The 17,431-nt window shown below is 40.4% G+C and overlaps 1 protein-coding gene across 5 annotated transcripts in view; it reads left to right on the forward strand.

Annotated features, from left to right (window-relative positions):
* PCCA (propionyl-CoA carboxylase subunit alpha) overlaps positions 1–17,431 on the forward strand; it is a 417,781-nt gene that overhangs the window by 60,749 nt on the left and 339,601 nt on the right. For all 5 annotated transcript variants that reach the window (XM_061435312.1, XM_061435309.1, XM_061435310.1 and 2 more), the window contains 3 exons: positions 9,603–9,680; positions 13,983–14,030; positions 14,139–14,207. In XM_061435312.1, the coding sequence (XP_061291296.1) occupies positions 14,160–14,207 (48 nt within the window). In that variant the 5' untranslated portion in view covers positions 9,603–9,680; positions 13,983–14,030; positions 14,139–14,159. The remainder of the gene's footprint in view (positions 1–9,602; positions 9,681–13,982; positions 14,031–14,138; positions 14,208–17,431) is intronic.

The following is a 17,431-nucleotide window of genomic DNA, read 5'->3' on the forward strand; positions in this document are numbered from 1 at the left end:
TTCAGTCCTTACAACAGCCATTTATAGATGAAGGAATTTTTTATGTGACTTGCTCAAACTGTGCTTAAGGTTAAGGGATTGTTTTCCTTTGGAAGTGAAAAGTGGCACAGTTTTGAAGGACATAGTGACTTTTTTCCTAGGCAAAAAAGAGAAGGAAGAAGTGTTATATGTGACAGCAGTACATGCCAAAGGCCTGGGCCAGAGGGAATGCCAAGATAGAAGAACTGGAAAAGTCCGCTGGGGCTTTGGTATGGAGATTAGATGGTGCCCAGGAGGTAGGTAGGAGTCAGACCATGCTGGGCCTTACTGTAGACCCTGCTATCAGGTTTATGGGAAGTCATTTATGTTCAAGTTGGGAGGGATTGTTACACTGATATATGTTAGAGTGGAGAGGATAAGAGAGAAGGAATTTGTTGGGCTACTTACTGCTGTACACTTATTGTATGACATATAAGCTTTGATTTTTCTTTACGAGTTTTTTCCTTTAAACGTGTTGGCAGAGCCTGCATCTTGTCTATTACTGTTTTCTTAGCACAGTGTTTGACAAAGTAGTGCTGAATGTGTGGTGATACTGAAGGAAGAGTTATTTCTGTGCCAGTAAAGGATTTCTCCTGGAGGTGGGAGAAGCAGGGAACTTGAGCTGCTTAGCTTCTCTCCAGGCTTCTTTTCTATGAACTTGAAACATGCATTACTGAGTCTGTGTTTGAAGCCGAACCTTTTGAAGATTTTATTCCTCCCCTTTCTCCCTCCACCCCTGTAAATTGTTTGGTTGGGTGGAAAGCAGACTAACTCTAGGCTAGAGAGTTCTAACCATTCTTTTAACCAGTTAATAGTTTGTTTTTAGGGGTGTGTGTGTGTGTGTGTGTGTGTAGGGTGTGTGTGTGTAGGGTGTGTGTGTGTAGGGGGTGTGTGTGTAGTGTGTGTGTGTGCATATGTGTGTGTGTGTAGGGGGTGTGTGTGTGTAGGGTGTGTGTGTGTAGGGTGTGCGTGTGTGTGTAGGGTGTGTGTGCACGTGTGTGTGTGCGTGCATGCGCGTGCCTGTGCACTCACTCAGTTGTGTCTCACTCTTTGGACTGTCCTTCAGGTTCCTCTGTCCTTAGAGTTCACCTTTTAGTCTTATTTTGTTTTGGCTGTTTAAACACATTCTATTTAAATAACTAGTTTTTTTTCCCTTCTGTCTGCGTTTTTCAGGGGCTCCAGGATGTTGGACTTGTGGTAATTGCTGCAGTTTATTGAACTTTTTATGCCTTATATGATTTTCAGACATTTCCTCTTAACCTTGTAACAAGTAGGTAAAAAAAAAATTCCAACTTTACAGAAGAGGAAACAAAAGCTCAGAGCAGTTAAGTAACTTGCTTAAGGAAACGATTGGCTGAGGTAGATGTTGAACCTTGGATAGTACGCTCCCAAAGCCTTGCCTTTCCAGTTTGTCTCTCGTTTGGGTCATGGTCTCATTATATGGTGCATTCATGAAGTTCAAAGGCTCAAGCTTTACGTTCCTTAAAGCCCGTGATTTTCTTTTCTAGTCATGGAAGAGAATGTTTAAGCAAATCTGAATGCTTTAGCATTGCCTGGAGGTAAATCTTTCCACCTGCTGATAGATTTCTGACAATCATTTGGGAAAAAAACCTTCTAATATTATTACAGAAAGCAGTTTTTGATGAATGAAAATGTTTATGGACATTTGTGTATTTATACATCTGCGCTTTTTTTGGATTTTATTCTTAAGAGGTTCAGAACAGAGAAGTGATTGGTAAAACCCTTTTCTAAATAAGGGGAAGAGATGGTGACATGTTGATAGAGTGAAGAAACAGAAGTTAAGTGATTCCAGTTTTTAAGAAACTGGGTAAATGGGAGAACAGGGATGAAAAAGGAAATTAGGAAGGAAAAAGGTGTTTTTTTTTTTTTTTTAATGGGGGTGGGGAGCGGTAGTGTTTCCTTTTAGGTATCTGAACTCAGAGGGTTCCAAGAGTCATGTTGATTTGCTGGTAGCACTGGAGTTGGTGAAAACTGGTAGGACTTGGGATCTGTTTTGGAACTAGAACCAATAGTACTTGCTGTAACCAAAGGGAGATAAAAGGAAAGAGAAGAATCAAGGACCTTTGAAAGATAGACACAAAGGGCCACAGAGTGTATGATCCCATAAGTATGAAATGTCAGGGTGGGCAGAGCCACAGAGGCAGAGGTAGGTCAGTGGTTGCTAAGGGCTGGGGAGGGGTGAGGGGGGAGATGGGAGTGACTGCTGACAACTGAGGGGTGTCTTTCTGGGGTGAAGAGAAAAAATGAGAAAGGGCAAATTAATACATCTCGGGGGGACAAAACTAGTTTGAGCTTCATAACAGTTATGGAAAAGAGGGAAGCGTTTAGGCTTTCCTATAGTAAGAAACATTCATTAATGAGGATAAACAAACCTTGTCCTAGCACTGAATGTGTAGAATTCATTATATAAAGGCAACTAGCAATCCAGTAAAAAAAAAAAAAAAGAAAGTAAAGAAACTTCTTTGTTACTCTTTTATCAAGGATGCAGTGATAACTCACGTCTCATTGATTGCTATTAATATAGCACTTTGTGAAAGTTACAGTGTGTAAAAAAAAACGTTCTGTACCAGTGGGATGATAAGGTTTCCCCGAAGCAGAGCCTGAAGAGGGATTTCGTGCAGGTGGTAGTTGAGAAGCGTAAAGAATGCAGGCTAGAGCAGGGGTTAAAAAAAATCAAAGCAAGGAAGGGGATCTAGGTGGAAACTAGATTCAGTCTCATCCCACAGGGGAGCCCTGGAGCCGTGGTTCTCAAAGCAGGGGACTCTAGCCAGCAGCAGCAGCATTACCTGGGTACTTGTTAGGAATGCACATTTTCTAGCTTCACCCTAGACCCGCCAAGTTTGAAACTCTGAGGTTAGAGCCAGCAGTCTGTTTTAATAAGCTCCTCCAGGTGAAAATGATGCATAGTCAAGTTTGAGAAGCACTGCTCTAGTGCAATAAAAAGTATAATGTGAGCTGTAAGTATAATTTAACATTTTCTAGCACTCACATTGGAGAAGGCAATGGCAACCCACTCCAGTACTCTTGCCTGGAAAATCCCATGGACCGAGGAGCCTGGTGGGCTGCAGTCCATGGGGTCGCTAGGAGTTGGACCCAACTGAGTGACTTGACTTTCACTTTTCACTTTCATGCATTGGAGGAGGAAATGGCAACCCACTCCAGTGTTCTTGCCTGGAGAATCCGAGGGACGGGGGAGCCTGGTGGGCTGCCATCTATGGGGTTGCACAGAGTCGGACACGACTGAAGCGACTTAGCAGCAGCAGCATTCACATTAAAAAAAATTTAAAGCAGTGAAATTACTATTTTATATTTACCCAGTGTGGCTCAGTGGTAAAGAATCTGCCCGCCAGTACAGGAGAATCGGGTTCAACCCCTGCATCCAGAAGATCCCCAGAAGGGAATGGCAACCCACTCCAGTATTCTTGCCTGGAGAATCCCAGGGACAGACGAGCCTGGTGGGCTACAGTCCATGGGAGTCGCCAAAGAGACACGACTTAGCGACTAAACAACACCAATGATTTAACCCGATATATTAAAAATATTTTAGTATGTAAATCTAAAACTTTAACAAGGTTTCTGTTTTGTTTTTCATATGAAGTCTTCAAACCTAGGGTGTATTTTACACTTGGCACACATAGGACTTTGGCAGATTTCAAGTGCTCAGAAGCTGTCCGTGGCTAGCGGCTACCATATTGTACAGCCAGCTCTAAAGCACAGATTGCAGTACTAAGTTGAGCCCACCTTGAGGTTGAAGTGGGGGCAGCTTTTTGAACTTCATGATAGTCAAATCAGTGGTTGTGGCCTGGGAGGGATGTAACTCCAGGCTTGAGAGAGAACTCCTGTCTGGTTGAGGCAGATGGGGCAAAGCAGGGAGCAGGTGGGAACCGTGGGTAGTCAGCACACCAGTGGGGGCCTTCCCCGCCTGGAAAACGGATGCTGGATGTAAACCCACAGCATCTGCTATAAGTGGGGTGGGAGGAATGGCCTGGCTGCGGGGCTGGGTTGGAATGAAGAGGCTTTAGAGTTGATGCACACAGTTCTAGCTTACCGTGGAGGCACAACTGGAGAATCTTGACTTTTTTTTTTCCCCTCCCTTAGTTTTATTGAGAAGTGAAAGTGAAAGTTGCTCAGTTGTGTCCAACTCTTTGCGACCCCATAGACTATACAGTCCATGGAATTCTCCCGGCCAGAATACTGGAGTGGGCAGCCGTTCCCTTCTCCACGGGATCTTCCCAACCCAGGGATCGAACCCAGGTCTCCTGCATTGCAGGCAGATTCTTTACCAGCTGAGCCACAAGGGAAGCCCAAGAATACTGGAGTGGGTAGCCTGTCCCTACTCTAGCAGATCTTCCCAACCTAGGAATCGAACTGGGGTGTCGTGCATTGCAGGCCAATTCTTTACCAACTGAGCTATCAGGGAAGCCCTAATATTGAGAAATAGTTGATGTAAATCCTGAGATTTTATCATCTTTCTCAAATATTAGGTATTCAGCCTAGCTTGCCAAGTGAAAGTCTTGGCAGACAGCTGAAGATTGGGATAGCTAGTGAAGTCCTGAAGGCTACATAGTCAATGTAAGTGAAAGAAAAGCTGTTTTTAAGTGGTAAGGCCTGACCTCACGGTGAAAAGGCCTGACTTCTGGTGGTGTTTTAAAGAGGGCGTTTTCCCGAGTCATTCTGGGTTTCTTAAAATGTTCAAAGGTTCAGTTGGCTCATGCTTACCAGCTCTGTGTCATGTAATGTGGGAGGAGAGCTTTTCCTGGAAATTTTGAAGATGAATCACTAACAAGTGTTTTGTTGTCCTTGGTAAGCTCATCTTACTCCTCCATCGGCCCATAGTTTTGAGGATGGCTTCTTCTTTGAAGTAGAATGCATTGTGCTAAAGAGTTAGCCTGTCAGTAGAGTTGTTCTAATATTATTCACTTGAATGCCCCTGTGGTTATGTTAAGAGTTCTGGATTTGGTAGGGTTTAGTTTTTAAATTGTGCTTTAAGCTTGAATTTAGTGGATTTGTGAGTTTGGGCTGCCACCTGAGGCCACAAGCAGAAAAATGTGAAAGTAGGTGCTGGCTTAGGTTAGAAAAGGGTATTTCGCTGTTGGCAATGGTTGGAAGGCCTCTGAACAGTTTGTGTAAAAGCTGTACCCTTTTTTTGGTTAATAGTTAATTCATTCTTACTATAACGTACGCAAAATTGTGCAGGCATTTTACACATTCTTATTTAATCCTCACGTCAGCGTTAAGTCCTAGATAAGTGGTTTTATGCCCAGTTTATATATGAGAAAAACTCTTGAAGAAATGGCTGAGCCAATTTCCCAACCAGGGCGTGAATCTGAGTCTAGATCAGAGCTCTTAATTACTCCATTATTACTCTAATGGTAACTCCCAAATGGTCTGGGATAATTTTAAGAAAAAAAGTTACAGCTGCATAATGGGATTTAGTTGTTGGGTAATACCTTACATTTCGTTGGTGCTTTACAGTTTATAAAGGCTTGTGTGTTTTGGGCTTTTTTTGTTTGTTTTTTAAAGACAGCTCTGCAGGAAAGCAAGGGAGGTGTCGTGTTGTTCATTTTATAGATGAAAACTGGGGTCCAGAGGAATTATTTGCTCAGTGTTGTGTACCTGTGAAGCAGTGGAGTAAGCGCTGACCCGGGTCTTCACCTCTGTGGTGAACTCAGAAGGTCATGCTACTTCCACGTGCTGCCTGGTTATCTAAGTGTGGAAACTATAGAAAATCTTCATTCTTGCAGAAGAGAAGCAGAGCAGTATGTTCTCTGGAAGTTGTTTTGCACACACTGACCTTTCTCCTTTCGGCTGTGATAGGCTAAACGGTCTTTATAGATGGACTTGGTTAACATTTTTCCTTTGAACTCTTATTCTAGAACATACCTTTAAAGAATTCTGGACTGGGCTTGTAGCCTGTTTTTTTATATGCCTAACAAAAATAAGAAACATTAAAAATTCTATGTAGAGGTCCAAATTAGCAGATTTCTACCAACTCATTCCTTGTATTTTTTGAAAAAATTACGTTGTGGCTCTACAAAATTATCTGATTTTTGACTGGTGTACATTATACCTTTGAACTTTGTTGAAGCTCTGCCAGGGGAAAACAGGAGCGCGAGAGAGTAGTGTATGGCTGACTGCAAACCACTTTGGGCTTGCTGTGGGAATGGCTCAGACTCCTGTCTTTCCTCTGTAGTTGTGTTCTGCTGCTAAGGTTCTGACTGGTTGCATCATTTCTTCTTCCAGGTACTTGGCTAATTCGGGGCACCTGTGTTTTTCAATTTGGGGTCCAGTATCACAAGTTCACTTGTATACAAGCTGTATGCTTTCTTTTCTTTTTTTGATAATGGTGGTAAAATATAGTCTGTTAGATCGTCAGAACCAAGTATTTAAAAATAGCAATAAAAAGATGAAAAAACAAGCAAACCCAATTTGATTGATCGATACTGCTATAGCTTGTCTCCTGCATTTTGGCCAGGTGTAATTTGTAATCGTGGACATGAGTTTGAGCAAACTCTGGGAGATAGTGAAGTACAGGGAAGCCTGGCGGGCTGCAGTCCATGGAGTTGCAAAGAGATGGACACGACTTAACGACTGAACAACAGCAATGATTTGTAATAGAGTTTAGTTTTAGAGTTAATAGAGTTTGTAATAGAGTTTAGATTTAGTTTCAAGAACTGTGTGGTGTAGACATTTTAAAATTTGAGTTTTATGTTATTGGCAGTTTCCTGAGTAAGTGTAGATTACACTGAGTCAGCTGACCCAGACCTGTCCCAGAGCTTGGCCACTTGGAGATGTCTGGTTCTTCTGGGTTAGAAACTGTCCCTTGAGGACCAAGTTCAGTTTAGTCCATTTTTTCATGAGCCCATCTGATGAGATAGAATCCTGAGGCTTAATGAACTTCGGTCATTAAGTTCATGACTGAAACTTAATGCTTCAGTCATGTTTATTCGAATCTGTGAAATTAGCTCCATTTCTACCAAACAACTCAGCGTTTGTTGCTCTCGGAGCAGTCTGGCAGTGAGATCCGTGTTACCATCTTCTTGGACCACACGTTCAGTTTGGGTTAACTGCATGTTCTTCATAATAATGTGTGTCAGATGTTCACACATGTTAGAATCTCTGTAATAAGCTTTTGTGTTTTGAATGACAGTGGTGTAGGTTAGTAGGGACTTAAGAGGAAACTGGGCTTCCCTGGTGACTCAGATGGTAAAGAATCTGGCTGCAGTGCAGGAGACCCGCGTTCGATCTCTGGGTCAGGAAGATTCCCTGGAGGAGGGAATGGCTACCCGCTCCAGTATTCTTGCCTGGAGAATTTCATGGACTGAGTCTGGGTGGGCGACAGTCCATGGGGTTGTACAGAGTAGTACACGACCGAAGTGACTTAGCACGTGAGCACCTAAGAAAAACACCTGGGGAGTTAAAGTGGTTTGCTCTAGTCCTGAAAGTAGTGTCAGACTGAGCTAGGATTAGAACTCAGGCTCTTTGATCTCTTCTCCCAGAGTTCTGTTCTAGGCAGTATGCTGGGAAGTGTTCCCTTCCCCAGACATAAACATCACTGTTTACTCTCCCCAAAGCTTATTAGAATACCTAAAATGTCTACCCCAGATTGTGTTTTGTCTCTGAAAGACTCACATTTGGCTTTTGCCATCAGGAATCAGTTATGCCCTTTATTTGTTAGTAATTAAAGACACATGTATGATTTTTGTAAAATCCTTTCTTGTATATACTTTTGTGAAAGGATATTTTGACATATTCCTACAACTGCCTGTTATGTGCCTTATGATATTAGGGAAAATTGGTAAAACTGTAAACTGTGTTCATTGTATAAAATTGTTAGGAAGCTGGTGTGCTCTTTACTTCTTGTGTAAATATCCGAGTGCTGCCTTGCTGCAGACTAAATGTGAGAAATCCCAGGTAGCTTTTGCTTTTTTTTTTTCTTTGTTGTTGTTGTTTAGTTGCTAAGTCGTGTCCTACTCTTTTGTGACCTCATGGACTGTAGCCCGCCAGGCTCCTGTGTCCATGGGATTTCCCAGGCAAGAATACTAGAGTGATTTGCCATTTCCTTCTCCAGGTGTTCTTTCCAACCCAGGGATCGAGCCCGCCTCCTGCATACCGGCCTCCTGCATTGACAGACGCGTTCTTTACTACTGAACCACTAGAGAAGACCTTTTCTTTATTCTGAGTTTGCCTTCTGCGTTGGCTAAGCTATAAACACAATATATGGTTTTTAAGTGAGGAGGTGTTACCTTTATCCTGTTAAATCTGATGTGAGAGTAAGGTTGCCAGATTATAGCTATTCTGCTGAGGGCAGTGGAAGACTGAATTTTTTTTTAATCACAAAAAAGTGGTTGTGTACCCCGCTTTGTACATTTTTTTTAAACACCAAATCATCTCTTTGCACAGATGTTTAGTATTAATGTGGAAGTGCCACTATTTATATTATCTCAAAAAAAAATTAATAATGCTTTTACCAGATCTGTGTTTAAATTTTCTTACCATTGCAGCCTAGACTTGACATTTCTGAAAAATTAAAATTCTTGAGACTCAGTTTTCTACATTGGAGTTTGAATTCACAGGGATGCTTACAGAAATGTAAGAGTGTTTTGGTCTGGGAAAGGGAGACAGTAGTGAAGTCAGTTTTCTTCCCATTTTCAGCTCATTATTCATCACCAGTCCTTTTTACTTGGTGTGGTAAGTTTTACTAGGTTTTATTTTGTAAAGTGTATTCACTTCTGCATAAAGATTACATTTTGTAATTTGGTGCTTGATAGTTCTAAAAAAAAATAACTGGATTCATTTTTTTCATTTTAAAATGTTGTTATAAATTATTTGCTTCCTGTTTGAGTTGTTCGGCTGTTAGAACGTTCTGAGTACCTGTTGCCTTTTGCCACCACCCTCACCCTGCTTTTTTCTTGATTTACCTTCATCAGTGACTATAGGATAAATTATTTTCTTAAACCTTTGCTATAACCTTGATTAGTGATTCTTCTTAATGTTTTAAAGGCTTAAGATACACTTTTTTCCACATACGTATATGGTAATGAATTAAAGTGAACTTGATTATTAGTGTTAACCTTTTCATTTTTATCTGCCAAGCCACATTAATACCAGAATAAGTAAAATAAGAAATCATGTGTCAGACATTAGCAAATAAAAACTAGTTTGTTGTTTTCTGGGCCCTGTTAAAGTTGAAGCTCTTTGAAAGCCGACGCTTGTTGCATGCTGTATGAAGTTCTGTGTGGTGTGTGACATTCTGATCCCGCTGTATCTGTCTGCGTGACCAGAAAGACTTTTCTTCAGATTTTATTTGACCCATTGACTCTTACACTTTTCTGGAGATTGTTTTGATGTCTTTGGATTCTCATGTGTGCCAAGGGAATGTGTCTAGTTGGGGTTTACCTTCTATAGTTAAGGTATATTGCTTAGAACTACATACATTGATTGAGGAAACACTGTAGCCAGAAGCATACTGGAAGAATTACCCTGAAAAATATTTTTAAAGCTCATTCAAGTATCTGTCGTTTATTTCACTTTCATTTTTTTTTTTCCCTTTCTTTTGGTAGCATGTTCCACATTATTCAAGACGGTACTTAGTGGTGTCTCATACTCTCTGTTCAGCTGGATATGATTCTAATGAAAAAGTAAGTATTTCAAAAACAGTTTTGACAGCTAAGTTAAAATGTTTTGTTGTCTCCACATTGTGTTCACCGGGCAGGTTCCGTTTTATTGATGCTGTGTCATTTTTTATTGCCATACATCATAGATTTTATAGGTGTTCAGCGTTTGTTCCTTTTTTCATTGTGGACCACAACCTGAGGCTTTAATTTTGTATTTGTACCTATATCGCAAATTGAATAAATTCCCAATGTATTTCCTTTGTTTTCAGCAGGATCACTAATACATTCTTTCTTAGACTAGGCAGTTGAGAGATTTTGATTAAACTATTAGTTTTTTTTTCATTTACTTAATATTTGTAACTATTTTTGAGTGAAGGCAATTATGGGTATTGTAAATTTGGGGACAAGGGAATTCCGGTTAAAATCTTGGTATATGATAATGTCTGAGGCCTGTAATGGAGGAATAAAGGAACTGGAAGTGGTGATTGGAGGTAAAACATGATTTGGTGACAATGAAGGCATCAAAGAGGCAGAAGAAGAGTTTTGGTTAAGAAGAGATGATTCAAATCGAATGTCATTAAAGTAGAACTAATATGAATGATTATTTGAGAATGAAGTGGTCTTCTAAATAGCCAAAGTATACAGAACTACTCAAAAGAATCTTGAAATTTGGAGAATAAAGGATCTATATTCACTGTAGCTCAATAGAAATGTAAAGTGGAGACAATTGGAGGACATATATAATTTTTTATTTTCTAATAGCCACATTGAAAATAAACAGGTGAAATTAACTTTCATATATTTTATTTTATTATTTCTTGTTTTTTGGCCATGCAGAGAGGCATCTGGGATCTTAGTTCCCTGACCAGGAATAGAACCTGGGCCTCCTGCAGTGGAAGTGTGGAATTTTAACCACTTGACTACCAGGGAGGTCCCAGTCCCAGGTCTTTAAATGACTTATAAATCCTTTCTTAATCGGGCATTTTTACCCCAGCTTTATTTGCCACAGTACCCCATACTGTGTTTTTTGCTTGAGCTATCTTAAAAATTACTTGTAGTTTTTTGTGTTACCATCTGCTTTCAATGTCACTGCCTTATTAACACATACTCTTCATTCTCTGCTTTTGCTGCCTTTAACACAGCACTTAACACACTTTGTTGCGATTGTGCTGTATTGTACATTGAAGTTATCAAATGCACTTGACATTTACCTGTACTTACTGATGCAGACGGGAGGTGTAAAGTTGGTTTAGGGAGTGCTCTGGTGGTCCAGTGGTTAAGACTCTGCTTTCTCACTGCCGAGGGTGAAGGTTCAGTCCCTGGTCAGGGAACTAAGATCCCACAAACTGTGTCATGTGGCCAAAAAAAAAAGTTGGTTTAAATTTATTAGTGTATATATTCTTTTATACACATAGCCTATCTGGAAGAATATTCAGGAAACTAGTAGTAATTGTTGCCTTTAAGGCAAGGACCTGGGTGTCCCTACTATGTGCCCCCGTTTTTACCTTCTAAGATCTGAACCATATTCATTTGTTATTTAGTTAAAATCTTAAGTATGGAAGATTAATTGGTATTAGCTTTATTGAACTTGTGTACTATTGGTAATCCATTAATAGTCCTCTGTTAGGGTTCTCCAGAGAAACAGAACCAGTGAGAGACATATAGAAATTTCTTTTTTTTTTTTTTTTAATTAACTCACCTAATTCCTGGGTTTCCCTGGTGGCTCATATGGTAAAGAATCTGCCTCCAGTGCAAGAGACCTGGGTTCAATCCCTGGGTCAGGAAGATCCCCTAGAGAAGGGAAAGGCTCCTTACTCCAGTATTCTTGCCTGGAGAATCTCATGGACAGAAGGGCCTGGCAGGCTACAGTCCCTGGTGTCGCAGGGAGTCAGACACAACTAGGCGACCAACACACCTAATTCAGGAGGCTGAGAAGTCCCTTGCAGTCTGCTGTTTGCAAGCTGGACACCTTGGAAAGCTGGTGTGTAAGTCTAGTCCAGGTCCAAAGGTCTGGAAACCAGGAAAGCTGATGGTGTAAGTCCCAGGTCCAAGGGTAGAAGACCAATGTCCCAGCTCAACCTGGCAGGCAGAACTAGTCCTCTCTTCCTCCATGTTTTAGTCTGTGAGGCCTCCATGGACTGGATGGTGCCTAGCCACACTGGGGAGGGCTGTCTGCTTTACCGAGTCTACTGATTCACACGTTAGTCTCATCTGGAAACACCATCACAGACACCGTCAGAAAAAATGTCTCACCTGGACACCTTGTGGCCCAGTCAAGGTGTGCAGAACACTCACCATCAGGAGCCCTGAACAGAGAGGAGTAGGAATGTGTCAAGCGCTGCAGTCATGGCTGGCACAGATTTGTCCCCGTGAGACAGAATCACACTCCTAGATTTGTAATCTGGTTTGCCGCCCAAAGGATCAAATAACAACACTCTAGCTAACACATACTGAGTATATAGTGCATGCTAGGCCCTACACTAAAGGCTTTACGGTGTGAATTCAGATTCCTGGAACCTCCGTGTCAGGTAGCTCTTACTCCCGTTTTACGAACCGGGAAATGAGTGTCCAGTAGGCTGGCTTGTCCACAGAGGAACACATGGTAGTGTTGGGATTCCAACTGGGCCAGGCTGGCTTCAGACTAGCTCTTAACCTTCATTCTACTCCTTCCATAGAAATTAGGATGGAATTTGTATTCCCTGTAATATTATTATAATTTGTTGTTAATGTGTTGCTTAACGTGTAAGTTCCAGTGTTTGTGCTGCTTTTATCTGAGGTAGTCTGCTTAATATTTAATCAGTGTTTGAAGATACAGTTCAGGGAAGTAGGAACAGGTTTTCTTAGTATATGCTTACTGTTTAGCAGGAATGGCATGCCACTGCAGTATTCTTGCCTGGAGAATCCGATGAACAGAGGAGCCTGGAAAGTGATAGTCCATAGAGTCGCAAAGAGACACGATTGAACACATACACACACATGATTTTACACACACATACATGATTTTACACACACACACACACGATTTTATAGCTCCATCCCAGTATTCTTGCCTGGAGAATCCCAAGGACAGAGGGGCCTGCTGGGCCACAGTCCATGTGGTCGCAAATAATCAGACAAGGCTGAAGCGATTTAACACGCACATACACACACACACGATTTTATAGCTCCAAGCCCTAGGTGGGATTAGGGTGTTTTTTGGACCCAGGTGGAGGCTTGTCTCAGTTGGGTGTGATAGTCCATGTGTGGTATAAAGGTTCACTCAAGACTTTAAAGGCCTTTTGCAGTTCTTAGATTCTGTAATTTGCTCTCAGGTTAACATATTACTTTAAGTTATTCAAGAGTACTTTTAAGATCATATATAGCTTTAACTTTTAGTAATATGACTAAAACTTTAAAAAAGGGTCCATTTAACATGCAACAGTTCACTAACCCAGCGATCATTGTGTACTAAAATGTATTGCATCCAAGTTACTTACAATTGTTCGTGTGCATTTCTTTAAAAAGAGTAGCTTGTTCAGTTCTAGAGTCAGGAGAGAACCTTGTTAAATAGTTTCCCACTAAAATGCTATATCAGTTTATTTATGTGGAAATCAAGAGATTGCAGTCCTGAGAGATGGATTTACTTAGAGTGAAATAGGTCATTAATGGCAGAATTGGGCTTAGAATTTAGGTCTCTCACCCTACACAAAATGGAACATCTTTTTCTATTATGTGGCCTTAGCTGTTTCAAAATGTGATTATTCAAACGTAACATTATACTTAATGTTATACTCAACATTTATACTCAATAGCATTAACTCAACATTATACTCAAATAGCATAACCTGTGTGGTCTGGAACTCTTTGGGTAAAAGTATAACTAGTTTATCTGTTCTGAGTTGTTGAAAATACCACTTAATGCTATGCCCCAATCCCAAAGAGATGGAATATAAATTATATCAGACTTGACTTTGAGAAACATAACATTTAGAATTTCTCTGAATTTAGAAAACAAGTAAACTCTCAAGCAATTTTAACTAAAGTTTTTTAGTTTTTTGAAACCTCATTTGAAGATTATCTTTTGGCAAGAAATGTAGTTCCTTTATGAATTATTGAACCTCATCATTTGATACTTTTTTGACAGGGTAATTATAAGGCCAGATCCTGCCAGATGAGTTTAGTAGTAGCCTGGTTGTAAGTGAACACGTGCATAGTATCTGATACCATGTAGGCAGTAGTGCTTGTTAGGGTTATGCCCAGTGGTAAGTGTGGCAGACAAAGCTTGATGTTTTCTGGTCTCATCGTGAGAGTTAACAGTTTCTTATGTGTTTGTTTTCCTCTCTTTAGACTTTTGATAAAATTCTTATTGCTAATAGAGGAGAAATTGCGTGTCGGGTGAGTGGGATTTTAATCTTATTTTTCATTTTACTCTGTGAATTTTACTATTAAATCCCTTTAAACATACATTACTATTGTAGATAACATTAATGTATTTTAATATAGGTTATTAAAACTTGCAAGAAGATGGGCATTAAGACGGTTGCCATCCACAGTGATGTCGATGCTAGTTCTGTAAGTATATTTGCTTTGTTTGAGTTAGGATCTTATTTTGGATCAAATGGAAAAATGTGAAAGATGGAGGGTTTTGTTGTTGTTGGCCTGAAAAGGTACACAATTTAAAAAATACCTATTACTTTATCTTGTATTAAGCACAGTAGAAGCCTCATAATGTCTTCAATATGTGTCTTAACTATTTTATTTTCAAGGCTTTAAAAGCTTGCTGCTGCTGCTGCTGCTGCTGCTAAGTTGCTTCCATCATGTCCGACTCTGTGTGACCCCATAGATGGCAGCCCACTAGACTCCCCAGTCCCTGAAATTCTCCAGGCAAGAACACTGGAGTTAGACTAGAATAAATAGTTTGTAGAGGGATTCTCGGAGAAGGTGATGGCACCCCACTCCAGTACTCTTGCCTGGAAAATCCCATGGATGGAGGAGCCTGATGGGCTGCAGTCCATGGGGTCGTGAAGAGTTGGACACGACTGGGTGACTTCACTTTCACTTTTCACTTTCATGCATTGGAGAAGGAAATGGCAACCCACTCCAGTGTTCTTGCCTGGAGAATCCCAGGGACGGGGGAGCCTGGTGGGCTGCCGTCTATGGGGTTGCACAGAGTCGGACATGACTGAAGCGACAGTAGCAGCAGCAGCAGCAGAGGGATTCTGGTCGCCAGGTACATTTAGGCAGAGCATGAGAAAGTTAAAAGAGCTAGTTATTAATGAAATGTTTATACAGTGCTGCCTTATGGGAGCACATTTCCCCATAGGGTAATTCTCTGTCACTAAGGGGATGCTCTGACTGTTTGACATTCCTAAATGCTGTACTGTGTTCAGCTGAAAGTTTGATTAAAAAAATGGAAGACTGATGCTGATTGGACATGAGCAAAAGAGGATATAGCATAAAGTGGTGAATGATAACTAATTTTATTGGAGATATTTTATCACAGCAGGCATTTGTAGCAGTAGTAAACTATGAATGAGGAGAAAAAAATCCCGTAGGAAAGTATATAAATTATTGGAACTGTATGGAATGAAATGTAAGTAGTTGTACTTTGATAAGTTAACTCTTTCATACTACTTTTGATAACAGGACCTATTGGTAATGTCAGCTTTTATCGTATAGTAATTTAATGCAAAGACTTTTCAGTCTTTGTGACTTTAAAATTTTATTCAGAAGTTTAGTTCAGTTGCTCAGTCATGCCTGACTCTTTGCGACCCCATGAACCGCAGCACGCCAGGCCTTCCTGTCCATCACCAACTGCCAGAGTCTACCCAAACCTATGTTCATTGAGTCGGTGATGCCATCCAACCATCTCATCCTCTGTCATCCCCTTCTCCTGCCCTTAATCTTTGCCAGCATCATGGTCTTTTCCAATGAGTCGGGTGGCCAAAGTATTTGAGTTTCATCTTCAGCATCAGTCCTTCCAATCAACACCCAGGACTGATCTCCTTCAGGATGGACTGGTTGGATCTCCTTGCAGTCCAGGGGACTCTCAAGAGTCGTCTTCAACACTACAGTTCAAAAGCATCAATTCTTCGGTGCTCAGCCTTCTTCACAGTCCAACTCTCACATCCATACATGACCACTGGAAAAGCCATAGCCTTGACTAGACGGACCTTTGTTGGCAAAGTAATGTCTCTGCTTTTGAATATGCTGTCTAGGTTGGTCATAACTTTCCTTCCAAGGAGTAAGCATCTTGATTTCATGGCTGCAGTGATTTTGGAGCCCCCAGAAATAAGGTCAGCCACTGTTTCCACTGTTTCCCCATCTATTTGCCACGAAATGATGGGACTGGATGCCATGATCTTCATTTTCTGAATGTTGAGCTTTAAGCCAACTTTTTCACTCTCCTCTTTTACTTTCATCAAGAAGCTCTTTAGTTCTTCTTCACTTTCTGCCATAAGGGTGGTGTCATCTGCATATCTGAGGTTATTGATATTTCTCCCAGCAATCTTGATTCCAGCTTGTGCTTCCTTCAGCCCAGCGTTTCTCATGATGTACTCTGCATATAAGTTAAACAAGCAAGGTGACAATATACAGCCTTGATGTATTCCTTTTCCTATTTGGAACCAGTCTGTTGTTCCATGTCCAGTTCGAACTGTTGCTTCCTGACCTGCATACAGGTTTCTCAAGAGGCAGGTCAGGTGGTATGGTATGCCCATCTCTTTCAGAATTTTCCACACAGTCAAAGGCTTTGGCATAGTCAATAAAGCAGAAATCGATGTTTTTCTGGAACTCTCTTGCTTTTTCGATGATCCAGTGGATGTTGGCAATTTGATCTCTGGTGCCTCTGCCTTTTCTAAAACAAGCTTGAACATCTAGAAGTTCATGGTTCACGTATTGCTGAAGCCTGGCTTGGAGAATTTTGAGCATTACTTTACTAGTGTGTGAGATGAGTGTAATTGTGCAGTAGTTTGAGCATTCTTTGGCGTTGCCTTTCTTAGGGATTGGAATGAAAACCGACCTTTTCCAGTCCTGTGGCCACTGCTGAGTTTTCCAAATTTGCTGGCATATTGAGTGCAGCACTTTCACAGCATCTTGCAGGATTTGATATAGCTCAAGTGGAATTCCATCACCTCCACTAGCTTTCATTTTGTTTTGTCTTCCTTTTTTGGCCCCTACATTTAAAATATTTATCTTTTGCTTAAAATAATTAAATCAAGCAATTAAAACTTGTTTTGCATACATATTGTTTGATTTTTTTTTTTTTTGACTATTCATTTCTGGCTTCTTTAGTAATAATTTGTTTTAACTGATAGTTTCATTAGTTTATATCTTTACAAAATATTCATAAAATAGTGAGAAAACTATTGCTTTAATGTCATTCTTGATTGATAAACAAAGGCATTTACCAATAGTAAACTCCTCCAGAAAAAAGCTTGTGTAATCATCAAGCTTGTAGTAGATTTAAAATTCACTCTTCTCATTTAAAAAAAAATTTAATTTAATTTTAATTGGGGGACCCTTGTCATCATGTTTTTATTTTCAGTGTACCTAGCTCAGGCTGTGTTTTCATTCATAGATAAATTGAGAGAGAAAAGTGTCTGAATTGTGGACAGTCACTGTTTTTATTTCAAGCCTAACAGCAACCTTTCACTTATAATTTTCTTTTTCATATCATAGAATAGTTCATTCTTTATGCTGTGTTCTCCTGGAGGTGACTGTTGACATGGATAGTCCAAAATTACTTATATTTTCATTCTTTTCTATTTATTTATGTTTCAATATTGGTGTTCCAC

This window comes from Bos javanicus, chromosome 12 (genome assembly GCF_032452875.1).
Source record: "Bos javanicus breed banteng chromosome 12, ARS-OSU_banteng_1.0, whole genome shotgun sequence".
Taxonomy (NCBI): domain Eukaryota; kingdom Metazoa; phylum Chordata; class Mammalia; order Artiodactyla; family Bovidae; genus Bos; species Bos javanicus.